At 42.8% G+C, this 20,551-nt stretch overlaps 1 protein-coding gene across 2 annotated transcripts in view; it reads left to right on the forward strand.

Moving 5' to 3' along the window:
* The window catches only part of BANP (BTG3 associated nuclear protein), a 112,711-nt gene that overhangs the window by 47,230 nt on the left and 44,930 nt on the right, over positions 1-20,551 (forward strand). For both annotated transcript variants that reach the window (XM_063312739.1, XM_063312740.1), the window contains exons 8-11: positions 7,012-7,176; positions 13,085-13,215; positions 17,220-17,282; positions 18,698-18,742. In XM_063312739.1, the coding sequence (XP_063168809.1) occupies positions 7,012-7,176; positions 13,085-13,215; positions 17,220-17,282; positions 18,698-18,742 (404 nt within the window). The remainder of the gene's footprint in view (positions 1-7,011; positions 7,177-13,084; positions 13,216-17,219; positions 17,283-18,697; positions 18,743-20,551) is intronic.

The following is a 20,551-nucleotide window of genomic DNA, read 5'->3' on the forward strand; positions in this document are numbered from 1 at the left end:
CAGCCTTAACCTGAAAAGGCAGAATTCTTTAAAAGATTTCTCTTAGTCTGGCCTTTCAGATTTTATTGTTTGCTCAGCTTTCCTGCAGTTTAGGGACCTGCTGTGTGAATTGCTTGGAATGCCTTGGTGTGTTTGTCATATTGAAAGCTAAAATTGGAAGGGAAATTCGGGGACGTAAATTCAAAAGGTACGATCCTCTTATTTTTCGTGTTGTCTGCCTTGTGCTTTATTTCTGTATTGACTCCAAAATATTTACTCCCCTGAAGCAGAGAATTATTAATACGAGCTATTGATGCATAGGCTGCACAATGCAAGGATTGTATTGCTAATATTAAGCATTTCTGAATCAAGTGTTCGATCTGGAAACTGTTGAGCTTCTTTATAACAACCCCTGCCTGGTGAACTCTAATGAGAAGTTGAGCTAAGCAAGGAAACTGCGTGCCTGCCGCTTCTGAGCTGTAACACTCGTGAAGTGCGAAACACTTGAATGTGCCGTCTGTGCTCCAAAAAAAAAGCAGTTGTCACATTGAACAAGCTCTCTTCTTTTAATGACATGCTTTTAAAGCACCCTTTCCCAACTTGTTGAGCAAATCTCCAGTTTGTTCACACAGATCAGTGATTCAGGTCACATTAAGTGAGAACAAGAACATGGCAAATTAAGTCTGGGGGCTCATGACTGCGAAGGTTGGAAGTTCCTTACTTAATACATGTAAAATAATCATTTCATTTCCATTGGCCTTATAAGAGGGGGCCAGTTTCAAGGTTGTTTGGATCCTGCAGAGCCATCCGCTTCTAATAGTAGAGGCTTAATTCTTCTAACGGTTTCTTTCCAATTTTCTATGCACATTTTCAAGGGCCCACAGTTTTATCCACTGTACGGTAGTGAGTGTTCCACTTTCGTCTTAACAATAACAGACTTCTTCAACTCAGTTAGAGAGGGAATAATGATTTTTCCAGTTGTTGAACTGTATTGTGGAGACACTAGGCATATTTGTGGAAACAGTCTTGACCTTTTTTTATTGTCAGTGCTGAAAAGAAAATGGTTTTTTGCACTGAGTGCTAAATTGCCAAGATATTTGGAGCTTCAAGCTGGATTGGGCGACAGCACTTAGTTTCACGTGCATTTTCCTACAGTGCAGTTCTAACACACAATCTCTCTTCTGATGTGTTGGACGAGGGCATAGGGACAGGATTTGTGCTGCCTTCACACTGCATTTCAGAGCTGCACACAAGGCTTGTCCCTTGGTGTCTGGGTCACAATGAGGTTTTCTTTGGTCATTAAGCCAGTAAAAATCTGTGGGCCCCTATCGATCTGAAATCGGTGACTGATAACAACCCTTTCAGAACAAAGCATAAAGCAGCCGAAATGTTTTGGGAGTCGCATCTATGTTGTGTCCAGAAGTGAAAAACGGCTGAAGTTGGCTGGTTTAGAACTCTAGAAGTGAAGCATTAAGTTCATTCATTGGCCACTTGCCCTGAAGGAGTAAAGCCTTGTTGCTGCAATATTGCTGTACTTCTCCGCAGACACTTTCTCTTTTGTACCGGAACTGCCGCATTCTGCCTTTGGTTTCCAACCGCTCTCCGTTGATCTGTTCAGTCTTGCCCTACGCAGACAGCCAATAACACACTTTAAGGTGAGGACGAAGACAGCCGGGTGACTTCTGCAGGCAAGGACCCTGCTGAATCCAGTGAGCTTTGCTTGTGGGTAAACAGGCTCAGGGTCGCCCTGCATGGTTAAGTGCTCTCTGGCTCCTCACCCCATACTCTGGCATGGCTTGCTTTTCCTCTTTTCCTCTTCGTTTGCTGTCATAATTTGATAAACCTGAAATCAAAGAAGCAGTTTCCAGTGATAAGTGCTTTGCGCCGTCCTTGGGCATCACCCTGGTAGGCGCTCTATTACTTTAAAATGCTAAAGCTTCCTGGTTAGCTCTTCCAAGAGGGCCTGCCAGTCAAATGAAAGACAGTTCTGCGAAACTGCACGGAATACGCTTGCAAGAAGTAGCGTCATTCCTGGAAGGGCCAAGAATGTAATACCTGTTCTATAGCATTTAGTTTTCAATCTTTTGCCTCAGTTAGCTTTAAAGAAGATTCTCTAATAATCACAGAATGCTCCTCTCCTTCTCAGTTGCCATCAGTTCTTTTGTCTGCCTTAAATGTCCAGCTGAGGGATTTCATTGAAAGACCTTGAATTTTGGTGGTGTCACATAGGGAGAAAAAAAATGTTACCCCTTCTCACTCCCTTTTTGAGCAACAGACCCTCCTGGGGACCGAGCCAGATGCATGCGCAAATAAAGATTTGGGCTGACCACCACCACTTCCCTGGGTTCTGTATCTCAACTTTTTTTCAGAAATGTCTTCTTGCAGCTCTCTTGGCAAAATACAGTCTTCCAGTGACCAGCATATATCAATCCAGGTCCCCAGATAAACTTCTGAACCTCTTTTCTAGGTCGCAGGATCTCAAGACTGCAGTCCCCCTTCGCCTAAGACATTTGCTTGGCACGCCTCCCTCCCTCCCTCACTCTTTTTTTGTTTTGCATTTCGCGAGCTTCTTTTGAAAAGCTGTTCCATAAATTTATCTATTTACTCACTGGATGTATGTAACCGCCCATCTCAGTACATGACTCTTGGCGGCTCACAAACAGTTGAAACCAGTATGAAAAGAGCAAAACCATACAACGATTTAACACAATAAAAACTATATAAGACCATACAAAAATCAGAAGGCATCCCTGGAATGACTTGATCCCCATGGCCACTGGGAGAGGAAAAACAGTCGCGCTGCTGAAGGTAAGCTGTGGCCTCATGTGAGAGTTAAGATATAGCTCATCTGGAAAAAGCATCCCTTGATTCAAGGAAACTGATGAGTTTATGCATGCTCATACATTTGCTTCCAATAAGCTGCACTGCCCTCCTTTCTGGGCACAAAGTATCTCTCTGCCTTTTTTACAGCTTTGGCGTTCTAAAAGGGTCGAGCCATCGAGAATGGGAGCTTCTGGCACAGAGGGAAACCCGTGGGGATTTTGTCAGGACAGGACTTTCCATACCCATAAGCTCCTTTGGAAGGAGAGAAACTCCTATTGTTGATTCCATTGCTTGTTTCTCTTGGTGGCACATGAGGTGGTGTTTGCCACTGAGCTGGATTTCTGTGACACTGTGGAAGAGAGCTTATGTGAGAGGATGTCTTGGGAAAGCGTACACACACCCCCACACATCTTTACGTGGGGAGAGACAGAACACGCACACACACATACGCACACAAACACACTTTAGGGCCAGTGCCTCCAATCTTGTCAGTTCTTTCCGTGTACAAATTTTGAAGTGTTGAAGCTCAGTCACCCTTAGGAAAACAAAGATGGAATCCTTTTTTTCATGAGTTTGTTTGTGCGGGCTAGAAGGCCACAAGAAAGACAGCATGTCGGTTGCCGACCCCACATTCTCAAGATCAGCGCTAAAGTCATATTTTCTTACAGGTGACTAAAACATCAGACTCCAGTTTCTAGCTGTCGGTTGTTCCCTGTAAAAGAAATAGGTTAGCGACTTAGTTTTTTCATTGAAGAATGAAGTTTGCAATTAAAACTAATGTCAAGATTCACAATAGAGATAGGAAAGAAATTAGCATTTTAATATACTTTCAGCAAATGCTGCAATTTCAATCCATTATCTAATACAGTTATCCTTTAAATTTGCATATTCCTGAATTTTCTGATGTTCTATGATAAAATAATGTATATTTTAGCAACAGATTTAAATGTATCATATTTTTGTACACATACATAAAATAAAAATATATCAACTGATTGATTATGTGCCATCAAGTCCGTGTTGACTCTTAGCAATGACATAGATAGATTTTATCCATGACGATCTGCCCTAAGCTGGTCCTCAGGTCTTCCAACCATGTACCCATTGCCCTGGTAACTGAGTCCATCCACATTGCTACTGGTTGTCCTCTTTTTATCTTTCCTTCCATGTTTCCTGGCACTAAGGATTTCTCAAGGGATCTGGGTCTTTGCATAATGTGTCCGAAGTAGGATAATTAATAATATGATAAGAAATAATAAAAATACATTAGGTAGGGAAAATTGTCGTAGGCCATATTTCAAAAATTTAACATATTATAGAAGATATAATGTATTATTACATCTGGTAACCTAGTCTACACCTTTTCTCCCTTATTAAAAACATAATGTAAAAGCCTTGGTTGACCAAGTCACGATGAGTGGCAGTGGTCAATATCTGTGGGCCTAAGTTGTGATGACTGTGGCATATGGAAGATTGTGATTTGCAGTATAAAAGGTGTAAATGTTAAAAGTATGAATTAATGAATGAAGTGAAAAAAAAAGATGTGCATCTGTGAAACTAAGAGAAAGAGTAGGATATAATGAATGAAGATGGTCTGATCTGGTGGAGTCAAGTTGATGAATACATGCAAGGATGTGAACGTAAGTCCCACTGAATTCAGTGAACATTACTGTCTGTGGGCATGTTTATGATTGTGCTATTATGATTTCTTACCATATTTCAATATGGAAAAATGAACTTGTATATGCCAAATGATTGCACAAATTTTCCTTTAGGTTACAAATGTGCAACCTGCAGCTTATGGGCTAAGCATCCCATCTGGAGGTCAGGCATAGTTCCCGATATCCTTCTAGAGTTCACGCATTAAACTCCTGCATGGCTGCCTCATCCTGCTGTCTTCTTTGTATATACAGCTTTGTGGGAAAATATGTGTGTGTGTTGATGGGACTTGCTTGCTTTCTCACTTTCCTTCTCTCTCTCCACCTGTTTGACTTCTCAACCTAGAGGAGGGTGTGGGATCATTGTGCACTGAAATCTAACACAAATAATTAAAAGTAATAAAAGTTAATAGATACTTTCTGTCTCCCACCCAGGCCTGCCCCTTTTTTGTGATTCTGTCCCCAACCTGCTGTCCAAAAGCTGGGGCAGCCTTTGGCCCAGTGAAAGTTGTGCTCCTTGCTTTAAACAGTTCTGGAGAATTTCCATCCTACTCTGGATAAGGGCAATAATTATCAGGTTAATATGATGGGTTTTGAGATTACTTCTAGAACTTTTTTTTTTACAGTTAGAGGAGGCCTTCGGGATCCTTACTAGCAACCTGTTGATTAAGGTTTCCCAGTGGCAGGAGAAAATTCAATTCAGAAGCTTCCCAGAAGCTCAGATTGGTTCTTTCCAACTTACACATGCTGGTTTAATGAACAGTTAAGAGTATTTTTGTTGCTGTGCCTTCTTTTACTTGATTCCTGTGCTTGATCTTTCACTCACCCTAGAAAGCTACTGGAATCCCACGAGAGAAGCTTGCGTGCAAACTTATGCATATACACATATTTATAGGAATTTTGAGATGGGCTTTTCAGTACAAAGGTAACGCAGAGCATTTCGGACCAGAAATGCCTAAAGGCAAAGAACAAGCCTAAGAAGCATTATCCTTTTTTCTCTGGTTTAGATTGTTAACTACTCTGGTTTCTGATTGCTACTGCTGCTGCTTCCAGGAAGAGGCTGAATGTGAAGAAACAGGATAACATTGATAGAAAATGCTTCTGTGCAATGCAAATGATTATTGCACACTGTGCACAGGTGGGCAGCAGACTGCCATGGGCTGGAGACCTGAACCTGCCACCTGTTTCTGTCCTAAGACAAGGCTAATGAAATGCTATATAAGGAATGGTTTTCTCTCAGGTCTGATTCTTTATCCATCCAGCCTAGTATCTCTGAGCAATATAGATTTAAGCGTAGAAAGTAATCCTTCCCATTATCTGCAGAACATTTGAAATGCCATCCTGCACGTCTGCTTCGATTGCTGCCTTTTAAACCATTATCAACTCTATTGGACCTTGCTGCAAACTGCAGGACATGCAAGTGCTGGGCAGTTTCCTGTGGAACCCTTCTGCTGCTCAGTTACTAAGGATTGTGAGCTAAAGGGTGGCAGTGGAATAGAGGAAAAGAGGAAGGCCCACCTCCAAAAGTTCAGAAAACAAGAACCCTCTCCTGTAGTATCTCCACGTTGGCAGTGGCCACTGAGGGGAATATCTTTCAGTCTGAAGTGGGTGATGAGTTTGCAAGAGCACAGAGAAAATCCTTTCCTGCATGTTCTACACATGCCGTTGGCTGTGTGAGGATTGCTACCCTGTGGAGCCATGTAATACAGCCCACGTGTAGCAACTACTAAGCATCCACCAGGCTGGATGTCATGGAACGCTTTTAAATGCTGGAGTATTTTGTGCAGATCAGTGTTCAGATGTAGAGCTGATAAGGCTGGAAGAGGGGGCCTCGGAGTCAGTCAGTTGACCTATCTAGCTTGTGTTCAGAGGTGCATCTACCCTTCGCAGTTTCCTTTTATTGGACATGTGCCTGGGACATTACATATGCAAGACAAATGTTCTGTCAGAGATCTATCAATTTGCCCAGAGTAGTTGTGAAATGTCCTTCCCTGGAGGTTTTGAAGAAGGGACTGTACATTCAGTTCAGACAGGCTTGATACACGTTGAAGGCATTTTGCTTTTGAGGGAAGTTGGATGTGAAACTCCCACGTGCTTCAGGCCTAAATAAGTTTTAAGATTTATTCCTTCTCCCAGAGAAAGTAGCTCTGGAAAAGCTACTAGGAATTTGTATCCAAGAATGCTCAGTGCCCTCATCCAACTGTATTCCCCATAATTCTTTGAGAATTATGTGTGAATGTATGAACCTATTTATGAGTTCAACTTTGGTGAAATTGCAAGTTCCCTTCCACACATTTTATAGTCCTAGTTATGTAATTCTATCTTGCCTAGGTGTGAAATGGATAGCATTCCCCAACCTAGTGCTGTCCAGCTGAGTTGGGACTACCACTTCCAGAATTCCAAGGAAGATACCGGAATCCAGAAGGTCCTAGAAGCTGGATTAGATGGCCCATACGTTGCTTGATGAAGACTTCATTATTTAAAGCTTGCCAGTGGCCAAGGTCTTGCATCAAACATGGATTGTACATGGTGTGCTTTCTTTGCCTTGCAGGTCATCTTTTCTATAAGTTTGGAATCACAGAGTCCGATTGGTATCGAATTAAACAGAGTATAGACTCCAAATGCCGAACAGCCTGGCGGCGAAAACAGCGAGGCCAAAGTCTAGCTGTAAAAAGCTTTTCGCGACGGACCCCTTCGTCCTCATATAGTGGTTCAGGTAACACACACCCTTTCCCATCAAAATGAACCAAACTTAGTAGGCCTTTTTGTTTGAATGCATATATTTAAATAGTCATATTTCTTTTCTTTCAAACGAAAACTTAAAGCAGTGAATGGGCAGATAATAGCGAATGTTAAAATAGCTTCTTGCTCTCCATTGAACCAAAACAGAAATGAGGGGTGCTACTCCGTACCCCCTGGGTTTGGTCCATAGTGGTTCTTTTCTGGATCTTGCTTCTCCAGACCACTTTTCTTTTCTTGGAGAAAAGTATAAAACCGTCTTTAAAAAGTTACTTCTGGAAAGCAACAGAATCAAAATCAACGTGTCTGTTCAGATATCAGACATCACTTTTACTATTTTAATTTTAAATTTGGGAGCGGTCCATGCGTGTGTGTGTGTGTGTGTTGTATACATGAGAGTAAATGCAAAACATTATTGCTAAAAATGTACTAGCACATCTACGAATACACCTATCCTTTGAAAGCTTCAGTCGTACTAAATCTGCTAATCTTTAAAATATCATAATCTCTTTTGCAGTTATTGAATGGAACAGTTTCTAGAAAGAATTTAGCCCATAAAAGGAACTGAATCAAAGTCCCCCAAAAAAGGAAAGCTGTTACACTGCACATCAAACCAGTTTTTTAGGACATGCTTAATGTCATTCAGTAATAAATGTTTCCAACCTAAGAAATATCCACATTTCCAGAATTCTAGTTAGCAGCCCTCCTTTTCCGAGGAGAAAGAAGAATTAGATTTAGGAAGGAGTCATAAGTGGCAGAGTATTAGAAGCTGGACTGTGGACCTTTGTATGTTGTGTATTAAAAACGGGGGTTTGGAAAGGAGCCAAATGAAGAAGTAAGTTCACTCGCCACATGAAGGTTTGGGGGATGATGTTAGGTTAACCCAAACCATTGTATTGGAGGCAAGGAATCACCCAGACTGCTTCCCCTGGAAAATGTTGCATGCCTAACCTGATAGCCACCATTTACCCAAACGGTAGTAATTAGCACTGCATTTTAATCAGCCGTATTCACGGTGGGGAGTTTTCTTCTCAAATCTCTTTAATGCCATTCCTTCTGAACTGAAGTGAATTAAAGAGTAGATCGGTTTTACTGGTCAGTATCTGTGATTTTCACTTTTTTAATAGCAGTGAAATCAAACATCCCCTGCTTTCTCTTCTTCCTAATTAGGTTTCTCAGTGAAAGGTATGGGGCAGATTTCAAAGAGGGCCTGAAGCTGGAGGATCTTAGCCATACGTGATACCTTGGAGAGACCCAGTAGTCAGTGCAGAGGACCTTGGATCCAACAGGCCAGTGACCGTGCTAACAGGAAGGCTGTTCTGTGGGTCCAAGGCTTGCCCTCTGATTTAGTCCACATCAGACCCCAATTTGCCTGCCCTTAGTTAGCTGGTAAGGTGGCCATTGTTTCCTCTGTCCCTTTGTTTTGCAATCTTCAAGCATTTATCTTCCAGCCACTAGACTGAACATGCTGACTTGTTGTGACCAGTTTGGACAGGGAGTAAGAATGGTTTAATCAGAAATATTTTGGAAATCTCACTCAGCCTTGGAAATGAGCCTGCAGAAGAACAAAAGAACTGGTAGTGGTCCAGTCCACAGAGCAAATAAAATGCGTAAATATAAGCAATAAAGGAAAATAGTTATCCCCACACGTTTCTTTGATGTGGAGGGATAGTGGGCTGGGGCTCAGCCAAATGGGTCCCTTGCCAAGATATTCATGACCTTTCATTCTCCTGTTGTCTAAAGGGGACTTCACTTGCTCCCCCAGTAGGACTTTGCCCTTGGAACAGTCTGATCCTCTTGATGAGCTGACAGGAAACACGAGAGAGTGCGTTTGTGCCTACATTTGGAAATGGATGATAGCTGATCGGACACCTAGGTTCTGAGTCCCAAAGTCAGTCGGATTTTCTTCCAAAGGGATCCATGTCCCAGTTAACTTTATTGGGTTTAATTAAGATGCCACGCTTCAAGAGTTCTTTCTCATCAGCTTTAAAGCAGTCGTGGTCTTTATACCCTCGAGGTGGCAGCTTAACTGAAAGGGTGCCTGGTGCAGCTTGAAAGCTTCTGCATTTCTATCCCGAACCCCTTTGAGACCAGGTATATCCCAGGTGAGAACTACCATCTGCCAGACTGAAATGGACAAGGGCAGGGTTGTCTGCCAGGCATGGTCAAAAAGGTAAGGTGGCAACGCACATAAAAATGCGCAAAGCTTGGATTGCACTGTCATGGCCGCCAACTTGCCTTTTTGGACCACAGCTTGTGGACACCCCTGGGCAAGAATGAATATAAAAGGTGTCAAGCTCCAGGCAGAAAGCACAATGTAAAAAGAAAAGCACAATTTTGTCTGCCTGCCTACCTTACAGCTTCATCCCCTCTCCTTCTCACACAGTCCCAAGATACTAAGTAAGGTTGCTCTGTGTTCGGTTGGCTAAGTGAGTTTACAGTTGTCGCAAAATGTACTAGTTCCTTGCCGTAACGAATGAAAGCTCCCCCACATTTCTTTTGGCCTCCTTGCTAGTTCTAAAAAGGCTACCCTTTGCGCCTGAGGGCACCGACTACCCTGCTGCAGGCTTCTGCCTCTGCGTGGGTTTTGCTTTCATGGTTTTCCAGATGAGGGTGGCAAGGAGCTGGCATTGGGTGCCTGGAACTGGTTTCCCAGACCCCCTTTCGAGGAGTTGGAAACCGGGCTCAGATGGTTGACTCTGCTGCCTTTTCTCTCTTTTTCCTGTGTTATTTTAAACATTCCAAACTTCTCAGAAAGCCAGTGCCTGAGCCGGTTGCCCTCCCTGTTTCCATCCACTTCTTCAGCCTGCCAACCCTGCTGCCTCCAATAAAAATCGAACAGACACACGGAAAGAAGAAGATAACGATACAAAACCGGCCTCTTTAAGTCTGCCCCTGCGTGAGATTTTGTTTGAGGCAGGCTATGGAAGACTGTCTTCCCCCCTGGAGAAAGCCAGAGAATCGTTACGCTCGTTAAGATGAGAAACACCACAGCCCATTCAAGCAGGCGTATAGCTGAGCCGCCACTCCTGGCCAAGCAAGTGTGCTGAGTGGCAGGGTTGCAAGGAAGGAAAATGTGGGGTGGAGGCACATGGACAGGAGATGTACCACATTTCAGGGGTAGCTTCTCTGTTAAATCCATCCTTCAAAACTTTGGAAGTGCTGCCAGAGACAAATAATTTTGCTGTGCACGAAGCAGCCCTAGAATCAAGAAGCTAACTTTCCTCCCTTGCTGGAAGGCTGCTTTGATCCCTAACTAGTTTCAGATGGCTCCAGGAAAGCAACTTCTGACCCTCTAGACGTTACAGGGTTCTTGCGGCCCCTAAGCCGATCGTAGAAGGATTAAGCGTAGATTGTTTTAAGAAGCAATGAGGAAATGTGATAATGGAAAAAGTGACAGGACAACAGCAAGAGATTTTGCCTGTTGAGCGAAGGATGGTTTTATTTTCATTCTCCAAAAATTAAAAACACCCAGTTTTGGATGCAGTCATGGACTTTTGCCTGAGAGGAGGAGGAGGAGGAGGAGGAGGAGGAGGAGGAGGAGGAGGAGGACATCGTCTCTATACTCTCACTTGATTTTTAGAAGCTCGCATTGAAATGAGAATATTTTGAAGAAATCTATTTTGTTTTCTTTCTCCACTTCATTATTCTCTCATTTTAGAACCACGGTTCACTGAGCAGTTGTTTGATTATTCCGGATATCCAGCACCTACCCAGAAGGAAAGATGCTGTGAATAATGAAACATATTACGTGCACCACCACATGCACTTTTGGACATTGGCCTGATTAAACCTGGATTTTCTGCAGAATAGCTGTTTTAGCCAATGCTCAACTTCATGGTCCTCGTATGAGTCATAAATTCTCTAACATCCCAGCATTGTTAAAAAAAAACAAACGGGGAGGTTAGATTGTTGGCAGTCTACATCTCTGGGTGTATCCCCTCTTGCCGTTATCTTCTATTTATATTGAAATAATGGATGAACAGCTCTTATTTTTTTTAAGGTGATGTTGTACCTGGCAGTTATTTCTGAATGATGAATGGTGATTTTGGGTTTAGATCCTACTAAATCCTTTTCTTCCCCCTCCTATCTGAGGTCATGGCACTGCGGCCAGATGCTAAAATTCTGTTTATAAGCCAACTTGCTTCTCAAGAAATGTCATTGTTGGATGCATGACTTGTGTGTGAGTGCTAAGTTTGTGGTATTCAGCAGCCCCTCAGTTAACTTGGCGGATGTAAAAATAGCTTTCTAACATCTGTAGGGAAGCAGCTGGTCAGTGACAAACACGAGTCTGTCTGTGTTGTCCATTACAAACAACTTTCAGTGTTGCTTTATTATGCTGGAGCTCTTGTTACTCAAGAGCATCCATACAGCAATGGGACCGTTCCGGTCAGTAGGTACCCTTGGGAATATTGTTCTCATTGAAAATTGGTTGGTATTGTGAGCTTATGTAGTGTGAGCACAGGGAGAGTGAGGTTTGCCTGATATTTAAAGCAACTGTTCGTTCTTGTTTTGATTCGTAACCACCCTGTCTTGTCCACAAGCATCAAGATAAGAACAAAGCCATTAGCAAGCGGAAAATTGGCAGTGTCGATAAAACTGTATGACAGAAGTATAATCGTCTGAGGAAAGCTTTGCATTGCCTCTAAGCAGTGCTTGCTGGTGCTTGTATCTCTTTCCTCATGTGATCTGTTCAGCCCCCAAATACCACGCCCATCATTCAAACTCATTCATATGTTGACTTCAGCAACATGACACGCAGCAGCCATCTAACAGTGGGTCAGTTCTACAGCATCCATCACCTCGCGGCCCTGTCCTTCCCTGGCGTATTTGTACAAATGTGCACACACCATGACAAAGCTATGCAGGCAAAGTTCCAGGAACTGCTTCTCCTTATGGTGATTTTCAGTGGTCAGAGAATGTTTTTTAAGACAGTAAAAATTAGACCTGGACATGTGTGGCTGAACTCTCAAAGCTTATTCTTACATGGAGTATCAAGGCTTTGAAAATCTAGGAGAACTAGAGACACTTCTGAAAGGAAATGAGAATTATGTGTTACAGTAGACGAATGTATCTCACGCTTGCCTTCTCTTTCCTCTTTTCCTTATCTAATTAAGGAATTAGATGTTAAAATAATTGGGTTTTTCAAAAATGACAGTTCTTTGGAGAACGAGACACTTTCTTGATGCCTTCAATTCAATTCTGTTGTGAGTCTGGCCCTTGGTTGCAGAACGAGGGGACAGAAGTAAGAATATTCAGAATTATAGATCTGGACCTCCAGATTAACCAGCTGTTAATTTCTAGAACACATTTCAACAGCACACTGGAAAAATGAAGTCCCAACTAGATGGATTCAAGGTAATCAGTGAACTGAAAAGGTTAGGGCAGTGGGGGAGAAACCTTGCTTTTCCAGCTGGAAATTTTGCTAATTAATCTGGAACCATTTATAGGTTAGTAAAACAGAGTTGGGGAAAAGTTTCATCTTCTGCAACTGGGCTGTGAGGTATGTGTGCATCTCTCTCTCATACACACACAAAGCCCGTGTCCTTCTTTCTCCTGAAAGGATGTCTGTCGCTGGTGCTATTGCTGGAGTTCAGTAATAATGCAAACTATAGTTGGATATTAAATAAACTAAGAAATGTTCCCATTTTAGTTACATTTTAGCTTTTGTGATAAATGACGGATCACTTCTTTTTTATAGCAGCAGTTGTGGCATGACTTACGTCCCTTCCCTTTTTAGCCATCTCCAGCCCAGTGTTCTCTAGATCTGTAGAGACTTCTGTTCCCAGAATGCCCTAAGTCGTAGGAATATAATCCAAATGTTCTGTATTATCAGAGGTGGAGAGCTTTGCCGTAAATAACATGAGCTTCTGTTTGTTTTATAGAGAGCACCCAAAGCACAGTGTCGGCACCAAACGAAATTCAGGCCAACCAGCCACAGGCTCTTCATTATGCTTTGGCCAATGCCCAGCAAGTCCAGATCCACCAGATAGGAGAAGATGGCCAGGTTCAAGTAGTAAGTATTCATTCTTTACTGTCTCTTATGTTGTCTGCAACTGCATTAGGTGTGTGCAGTTTAGGTTCAGTTTTTCCTTTGTTCCAAAAATAGGATTTCCTAAGACTTCCTGAGTAATTAAGGCACGTGTGTATGTGTTTTGGAAAATCAGTTTTCTGGTGTGGTCCTGGATGTGTATATGCGTGCAAAAGTATCGTTGATATTAGTATCTGTAGCCATTGCATACCCACGAATGAACTTGCACGCAGATGGTTGCTTCCCATTGTTCCATCCTGTGCAGGGTGCAGTCTTGATGGATCATACACCGGCCCCTTCTCCCCGTACTAGCAATCCGTTTTCCCTCATTTTTTCCAAAGTGCTTTCCAAAGTATTTTTCGACATCTGTTAGCTGAATTCCTTACATGTGTATACATTTAAATTTGTATTTATAAGCAGGGTTTATAAACACTGACATTAAATTCTTTTCTTCAAAAAGTTTAAATAATGTTAACACTTTGACCCCAAAAGCTACAGAAGGCAGGAAGTTTAAATCTTAAGTGTGGCACTTCTGCTGTTACTTAAGCTTTTATGTTTCTTGAAGGGTTGCATTGGTAGGCCATGGAAAAGCTTGGATTCGGTTCCATAACCAAAAAGCTCAGGATCAGTTGCATTTGAGTTTATATATTAGTTCTGGAAATGCAAACAAGGTTAGTTCGTATTAAAATTCATCCAGTATAATTCAGCCCCATCCCTTCTTGTATGTATGCAGAATTAATTCTGGTAGTTATTTGACATACACCTTTTCTTTCTGCTCAGACAAGCACTTGAGATGACTAACAAACTCAAACTAGGCTTTTTGTCACCGTGCAGGACCTATTTTTAATCTGTTCCCCCCTATAAAGTCTGTGTAAAATGCCTTCTTGATTAGTCTCGTTCTGTATCTTGTCAGAGAAGTCTTTCCAGTGCTTCCTTGGTGGAGAGATAAAAGGAAATGCCGTGAAGGATCTAAGAACATTAATGGAACAGAAAGTGAAGCCAAAGGCCTGTCTGTTTTGGCATTCTGTGTCCCGTAGTGATGAGGGAAGCTGGCAAGCCAACGAGTAGCTAGTCACTAGATGCATCTGGGAAGTCCAGAAGATGAACAAACAGTGATGGCTCTTTTCCACTGTTGTTCCACAACAATGAATATTTAGGACAATTTTGTGTTTGGTTAGATTCTCCCACTTAATATTTCATTTTTTAAATTGCAGGTAGTTCAGCTTGTGCATGGGGAATGTACTATGTATTTATGGGATTCGAAGGGACATATAGGTGGGAGAACTTGCATTTTCTTGCTGTGCTTGAAGTATTTCCTTAATTTGCAAACAGCATTTTTATGATTTTTTTTTTTTAACAAAAGCAGAACCTTTTGCCAACTTTCCTCTAGAAGCTGATGAGGATTTGGTGTTCAGAAGGGAAGGCGCTTGCTTATAAGTTCAGCCAGGATTGGCTCTGTGGTCTTATTTTATATACAGCCTCTATTGTCATTTTGATACTTGGTCCTGCTGCTTCCCCACTATAAATAGAGAGTTTCCTTCCAAAGGAAATGAAGCTATTTAAAATAGGAGGATCAGTGTTGCTTTGAAATTCATGTGCAATTTTTGGTGCTTTATAATATAAGGAAGGTCTTTGACAGACTTCCTCGGGGATAAATTTAATCTTGGGCTCATACCCAGGAGCATGAAAACGAACCCAAAAGAATTTTAAGAAGCCAAGTAGCAGCCCGTTTGCCAGCAGGTAAAGCTCTCTAGTTAAGGGCCCATCAGAGCCTGTGTGCAATCCCCCCCACCATTTCCCTTGATCAGTTTTCTTCCTTTTTCAATCAGGCAGCAGTTGTACCGCTTGGTGATCTATAGCTGCCCCTTTTATTAAACCCTTCAGGCTAGATTCTCTGCTTTTGTCGGTTGGCACAACTTCCCTGGGGAGCAGCTGAAAGCCGAGTGCCATTCCATACCAAGGAAAAGCTTATCTTTTCTTGGGGAATTGCTTTCTCCACCCAAGTGGAAGTGTGTGCTTATTTTGCAGAAGGATCTATTGCCCTCTCCCGAATGGCTTTGAGCAGCTTTCAGAAATATAAATGTACTGTATAACACAAAAATATCAACCCTGCACAGCCAGCGGTGTAAAACCCTGAAAAGGATCTGAGGAAAAAGGACTGTTCTGAGCTCAGTCCTAAACTATATCTGAAACAAGAGGGGAGCAAGCCCTAACTTCAGTGGCATCTTGTTTTTCAAAATAGCCCCTGCCATGAAAAAAGCAGACTTGACTGTGGAGGGTAAACCTGTCTGTGGCAGGACTGGCCAAAAGTGCCCCACTGCAACCCTGCTGCTCCTGCAGATAACTTGCCCCCCGAGTCACATAAGGCGTTGGGCGTGAGAATGAGAACAGGGCTCAGAAGGCAGGCAGCAGCCAATGTCCAAGCTGCTGTATTCTGGGCCAGCTGTGAGAGGCTCTGGCTACAGTAATTCATGCCCTTGTCACCTTTCGGAACCTACATGGGGGCTGCCCTTGAAGACTGCCTAAAACCTGCAGTCCAGAAGCTCACCTTTTAGTGGCTGGCAACTTTCAGATTCACGCAATCCCAGTGCAGTGCTGCATTGCTTGCCAATAGAGTTCCACGTACAAGCCAAAATGGTGGTTTTGACTGGTACTGAGTTCTACATGGCTTGGTGCCCAAATCACTTACCCCAGGACTGTTTGCCTCTAGTAGAACCTATTCATCTGATTTGTGCATCTTAAGGGGTGCTCAGGGTTCTCACCTACTGTTCATGACATTCAGGGAGGCAGGAGCCAATATTATCCAGTTATGGACCCATCCCTCTGGAACAGTCTCTTTGCCCTCAAGATCTCTATGGCACTTTCTCTCCTGACATTTGCTAAAGTAGTCAAGATGGAACTGTTCACAGAACGTTTACGACTGTTGCTGGAAGGGGGAAGCTAAATTCCATCTGGTGGGACTGTACATTTCATTGGAACGATATTTTGGTTGGTTTTAAAGTGTATTGAAAACTGCCAGGAATATTGCAAATATGTGGTGGTCTATTACATAAGGAGAGCACAGTAAGGTAAGTGAATATAGCAACAGCAAATGTAAGTTTTCCAGTTAAATTTTGCTCTGCGACCTATCCATGAGGCTGCCTTTATTCCTTTGTGACGTTTTTTTGACAAATACCTATGGCTTTTTTTTACCACATTGTTATAATAATATAAAGCATGGTAAACATATGACCGACAGGAAGCTCTGCCGTGGGCTGGTCCATGAAGTCACGAAGAGTTGGAAGCGACTGAACAAATGAACAACAATGGTAAACATATAGCAAAAACTTGGAGCCAGATGTTATCCACAGTATTCAGGCCATCTTGTGTGAGGGAAGGAATGTTGGGGCAGCTGATAGACAAAAAAAACTATCTCTGTGTTGTGGCCAGCTGGGAGGAGGCGAAACATGATTTGTTCCAGCATTATCAGATCAGCAGAAGGACGGGGATCCACCTTTTATTCTTACGCTCTGGTTGTTACCGGATGGATATAAAAGAGGACATTTGTCCTGTAGACATATCCTGAGATGGATCTGGAGGGAGCTTGATCCTGGGGAAGGATCCAGCTTTGCAAATGAGCTATGCCCCAGTGGATATTTTCCAGGCTGTGCACCAAGAGGACAACAACTGTAGCTCTCTACACACATGTTAATTATACTCTTCCTGTTACCACCAGAGTTAGAAAATCCCTGGATACTGAGAACAGGAAAAAACAAAAAACAACAAAACATAAAAAGTAAACAACCTTGGAAAGTTAGTTGTGCACCTCCCTGAAATCAGCATTCCTTCTCTTTTAGAAAGAAATTACGTCAAGGTGCAGCAAGAGACTCCTTTGTGCCTGCTTCTCCCACTGCTGAACTGTACTGTTTTAAGTTGACAATAGTCCTCTGGTTTTGACTAATGCTTCTTGTGTTTTTTCCCCCTTTTTTTAAAATTCATGGATCCCACAGGGTCATCTCCACATAGCACAGGTGCCACAAGGAGAGCAGGTCCAGATCACTCAAGACAGCGAGGTGAGCCTGCAACGGACTGTCCGGAGGGACAAAACACAATCTAGAGTCCTTTGTCCTCCATGCGGCTGGCAAAAGCAAAAAGCATTCAGTTAAACATGTAATGCTGGGAGGAACAGCAGTGCCCTTCTGTTCGCCACTTGGGCCACATATGGAGAAGAAAATGTGCTGGGGTTCACCTGTAGTTCCTAGCTAATTTTAAATTAGAGTAGGGATGGTGGGATATCCTGTCCAATGCAAATCCACACTTGTCTTCCGAGCTGTGTGCATTTTATAATGTGTAGCAGGAGCATGCTTTCCTGCTTAAATTTATTACTTCCGTTTGGAAGCTCGTCTGTCTTCAGTTTCACGTAGATAAAACAAGAGAATAAGAAGTGTCAGAACAGGCACCCACACCGTACAGTTTCAAAATCAGTCTGAAGTTGCGGACAAGCTAATGATATGAGAACCTTGTGGTGTCAAGGAAATGTGGGACAGCCTTGGTCTCTTGTGAAGTTAACAAATTACAGGAAGAAACAGCGATATTTGCACACCCATATGACTTCAGAGGGAGTAACCTTGGATGTGAAGGGAAGCAGGATCAGGTCCATCTTTTATCCAGTTAGATAGATAACATCTGGATAGGAGTTTATTCCAATTCACACGCTTTTGGATGGAGCCAGAGAAGTTGTTGACAGCCTAAAGATTATAGAAAAGATAAAAATTAGATCCCCCCCTATAACTTCATTTTGCCTCTTTTGTGTGAAGGTACTGTATGTGAAAATAATGTTTCTACTCCTCAGGTTTCAGAGAGATTTCTAAGGGGATACTAGTTACAAACAAAATGGATTCTTTCCTGCTTTCTTGATAGTTCTAGACTCAGAAACTTCTCCAAGACTGGCCACAACAATCAAAATCTTTTGAAGCTGATATCTTTGTAATTCCTTAATGGAGTTTTTGTTTGCCTCCGAGTCTGAATTTTGATAAAAGAAAAGGCTGTCAATGGAAACACCAGCCCTAATGTTTGCAGATACTGTACCCATTGAGAAAGTTGGATTCTGGAGTGTCCAAAATGATACCCTGTTGCTCTGCTAATTTTAGGCCAAGAGATATTTTAAATTCAGGAATGTTTACACATTTGCAGATCAGATACTTTGCTAACATATGAAAAGCATATCCTGTTTATTGATTAGCAAGTTTTAAAATTTTACTCGAAGAGCCCTTTAATGTCAGAGGCATTACACTTTTCCTCCTTGCTAAAGATCTTGTCACAGGAGGAGAAAAAAATGCCTCTCAGTGAGAATTGGAGGATTGTATTGAATGTACTAGCACAGCTCTAACTAACATTGCAAAGGGATAATTTTCATTATAGGAGCAGAACATTTCCTGTGGGTGAAAAACTTCCGTTAAATAAACAAACACATTTCTTTATTTTACAGGGTAACTTGCAGATACATCAGGTTCACGTTGGGCAAGATGGCCAGGTAGGGATCCAGCTTTTGTCTGAATGTTTCAGCTGTGCTGCAGTTGGTTAATGGGAACCATCTAATTCTTGCAATTTCCTAAGACTGGGCAGAATATAAACTTTTTTATTTTAGGAAAGTTTGTGAGTTAAGCTGACTATCTGGCGAACATGCTTATCTGACATCCTTGTGTGTGTTTATCTTAAATTTCATTGAGTTTTGGCTCCCTTGTCATTGTGCTAAATTGCTCTTTCCTTATCGGACGCTGTTGGCATGGACAGATGTGGCCCAGAAACTTGCAGACGTGGAGATGTTTGATGATAACAGGCCCTTGACTTCATCATTGTGAGAAAGAGAAATTCTCCACATCCCAGGAACTGCAGACACTTTCTCTCTCAGACACATGGCGATCTGGTTCAGATTGCTGGTCGGGAGGCCCTTTGCTTATGCTCAGACACCGCTCTTCCAGTGTAGGGCCTTTTGCTTTGAAAGCGGTTCACATCTGTGCTGCATTGTAACATCTACCCCGATCCCGATGGCCAATAGCATCTGGCGGGGAATATGCCTTTTCACCAAGGCCCACCCAGCGATGTCTGTCTTCTACATCTTGTCTTAAGATCATACGTAACTTACGATGCAGAGCACCTTCCGCTTGCTAAGGAGTCTCAAGTATGCAATCCTTTTTCTGCCCATCTCCCAGACTTCAGCCTTCCCAGGAGCCTTTAACCTCAGGGCATCTACGGTATATCACCAGCGGCTCTCTCATCCTCCTTGCCTTTGCCCTTTTGACTCTCTTGTCTGGGTGGCCATGCTGGATTTAGTCTGGTTTTTCTGGCAGACTTGTCCATGGAAGCAATCAAGTGACTCTCTTCCTCTGTCCACATGTGTTCTATTAGCTTGACGTTTCGTGTTTCAGTGTGTGTTTAATAGAAATACCAAAATGTAGAAATAATTAAACCCTCTTTTTTAAGTAATGCGGATTATGAGAGTCCCCAGAACAATGGGATGGGCTTTTGGCAATAGGTGTAGATTCCCAGAGGCTTTCCTCCTTGTCTGCTTTTCCTCTCCTCTGACTGCCAGTTCCTTTCCCCCTCCAGCTCTTCCTCTAAAGGCTGAGCTTCAGGGAGTGCCCATGTGTGCATCCTGTGCAAGGGGATGGGGATGAGGCTCAAGAGTTCTGGGCAAAGGTGGGGAGAGGCTGCTGCAGGTTAACCAACGCCTCTCTCTCACTTTCTCTGCAGCTTTCTCTGTGGCTCCTCCACTAGCATAGACAGCATTAAACCTGGCGCTAAAAAAGTGTGTTCTGGCTAAAGATTTTCCAACCCAGACCATGGTTTTTTGCTTTTGAAAGCCATAAGCAAGGGAGACATTGTGTAGGGAGGAAATGGAAATCTGATTGTAGAAGCCAGTTTTCTGCTCTCAAAAATTGGACTGTGGGGCATTAAGTCCCAAGCTTGATAGGGCTTTGTCAGCTCAGCAAGAAGAAGAGATGTGTTTGGGAACATTTCTGAAACAGGTACAAGTTGCGCCAAGGGGAACAGCGGCATCCTCTTTTGGAACCTTGTTCAGTGAGGTTGTGCAGGAGAGGTGCCCAGCGGGCATTGCTCCTGACTTGACCTGTAGCTCTGCCTGCCCTGCAAGAGAGCTGGATTTACTGCATCTGTTCCCAGTGGGTCCTGTCCATGGAATGGCGGAAGTTGCTTTGTGAAGTGTCGCCTGAAAGAGCTGGAGTGTTCCAGTGACCTCACGGCTCCATCAGGAACATCCCTGTTCACTTCTGGCTACGGGATAATCTGTACATCTTAGGGAAAGACAAATGGAAAGAAAAAC

The sequence above is a fragment of the Candoia aspera genome, chromosome 11, assembly GCF_035149785.1.
Source record: "Candoia aspera isolate rCanAsp1 chromosome 11, rCanAsp1.hap2, whole genome shotgun sequence".
Taxonomy (NCBI): Eukaryota; Metazoa; Chordata; class Lepidosauria; order Squamata; family Boidae; genus Candoia; species Candoia aspera.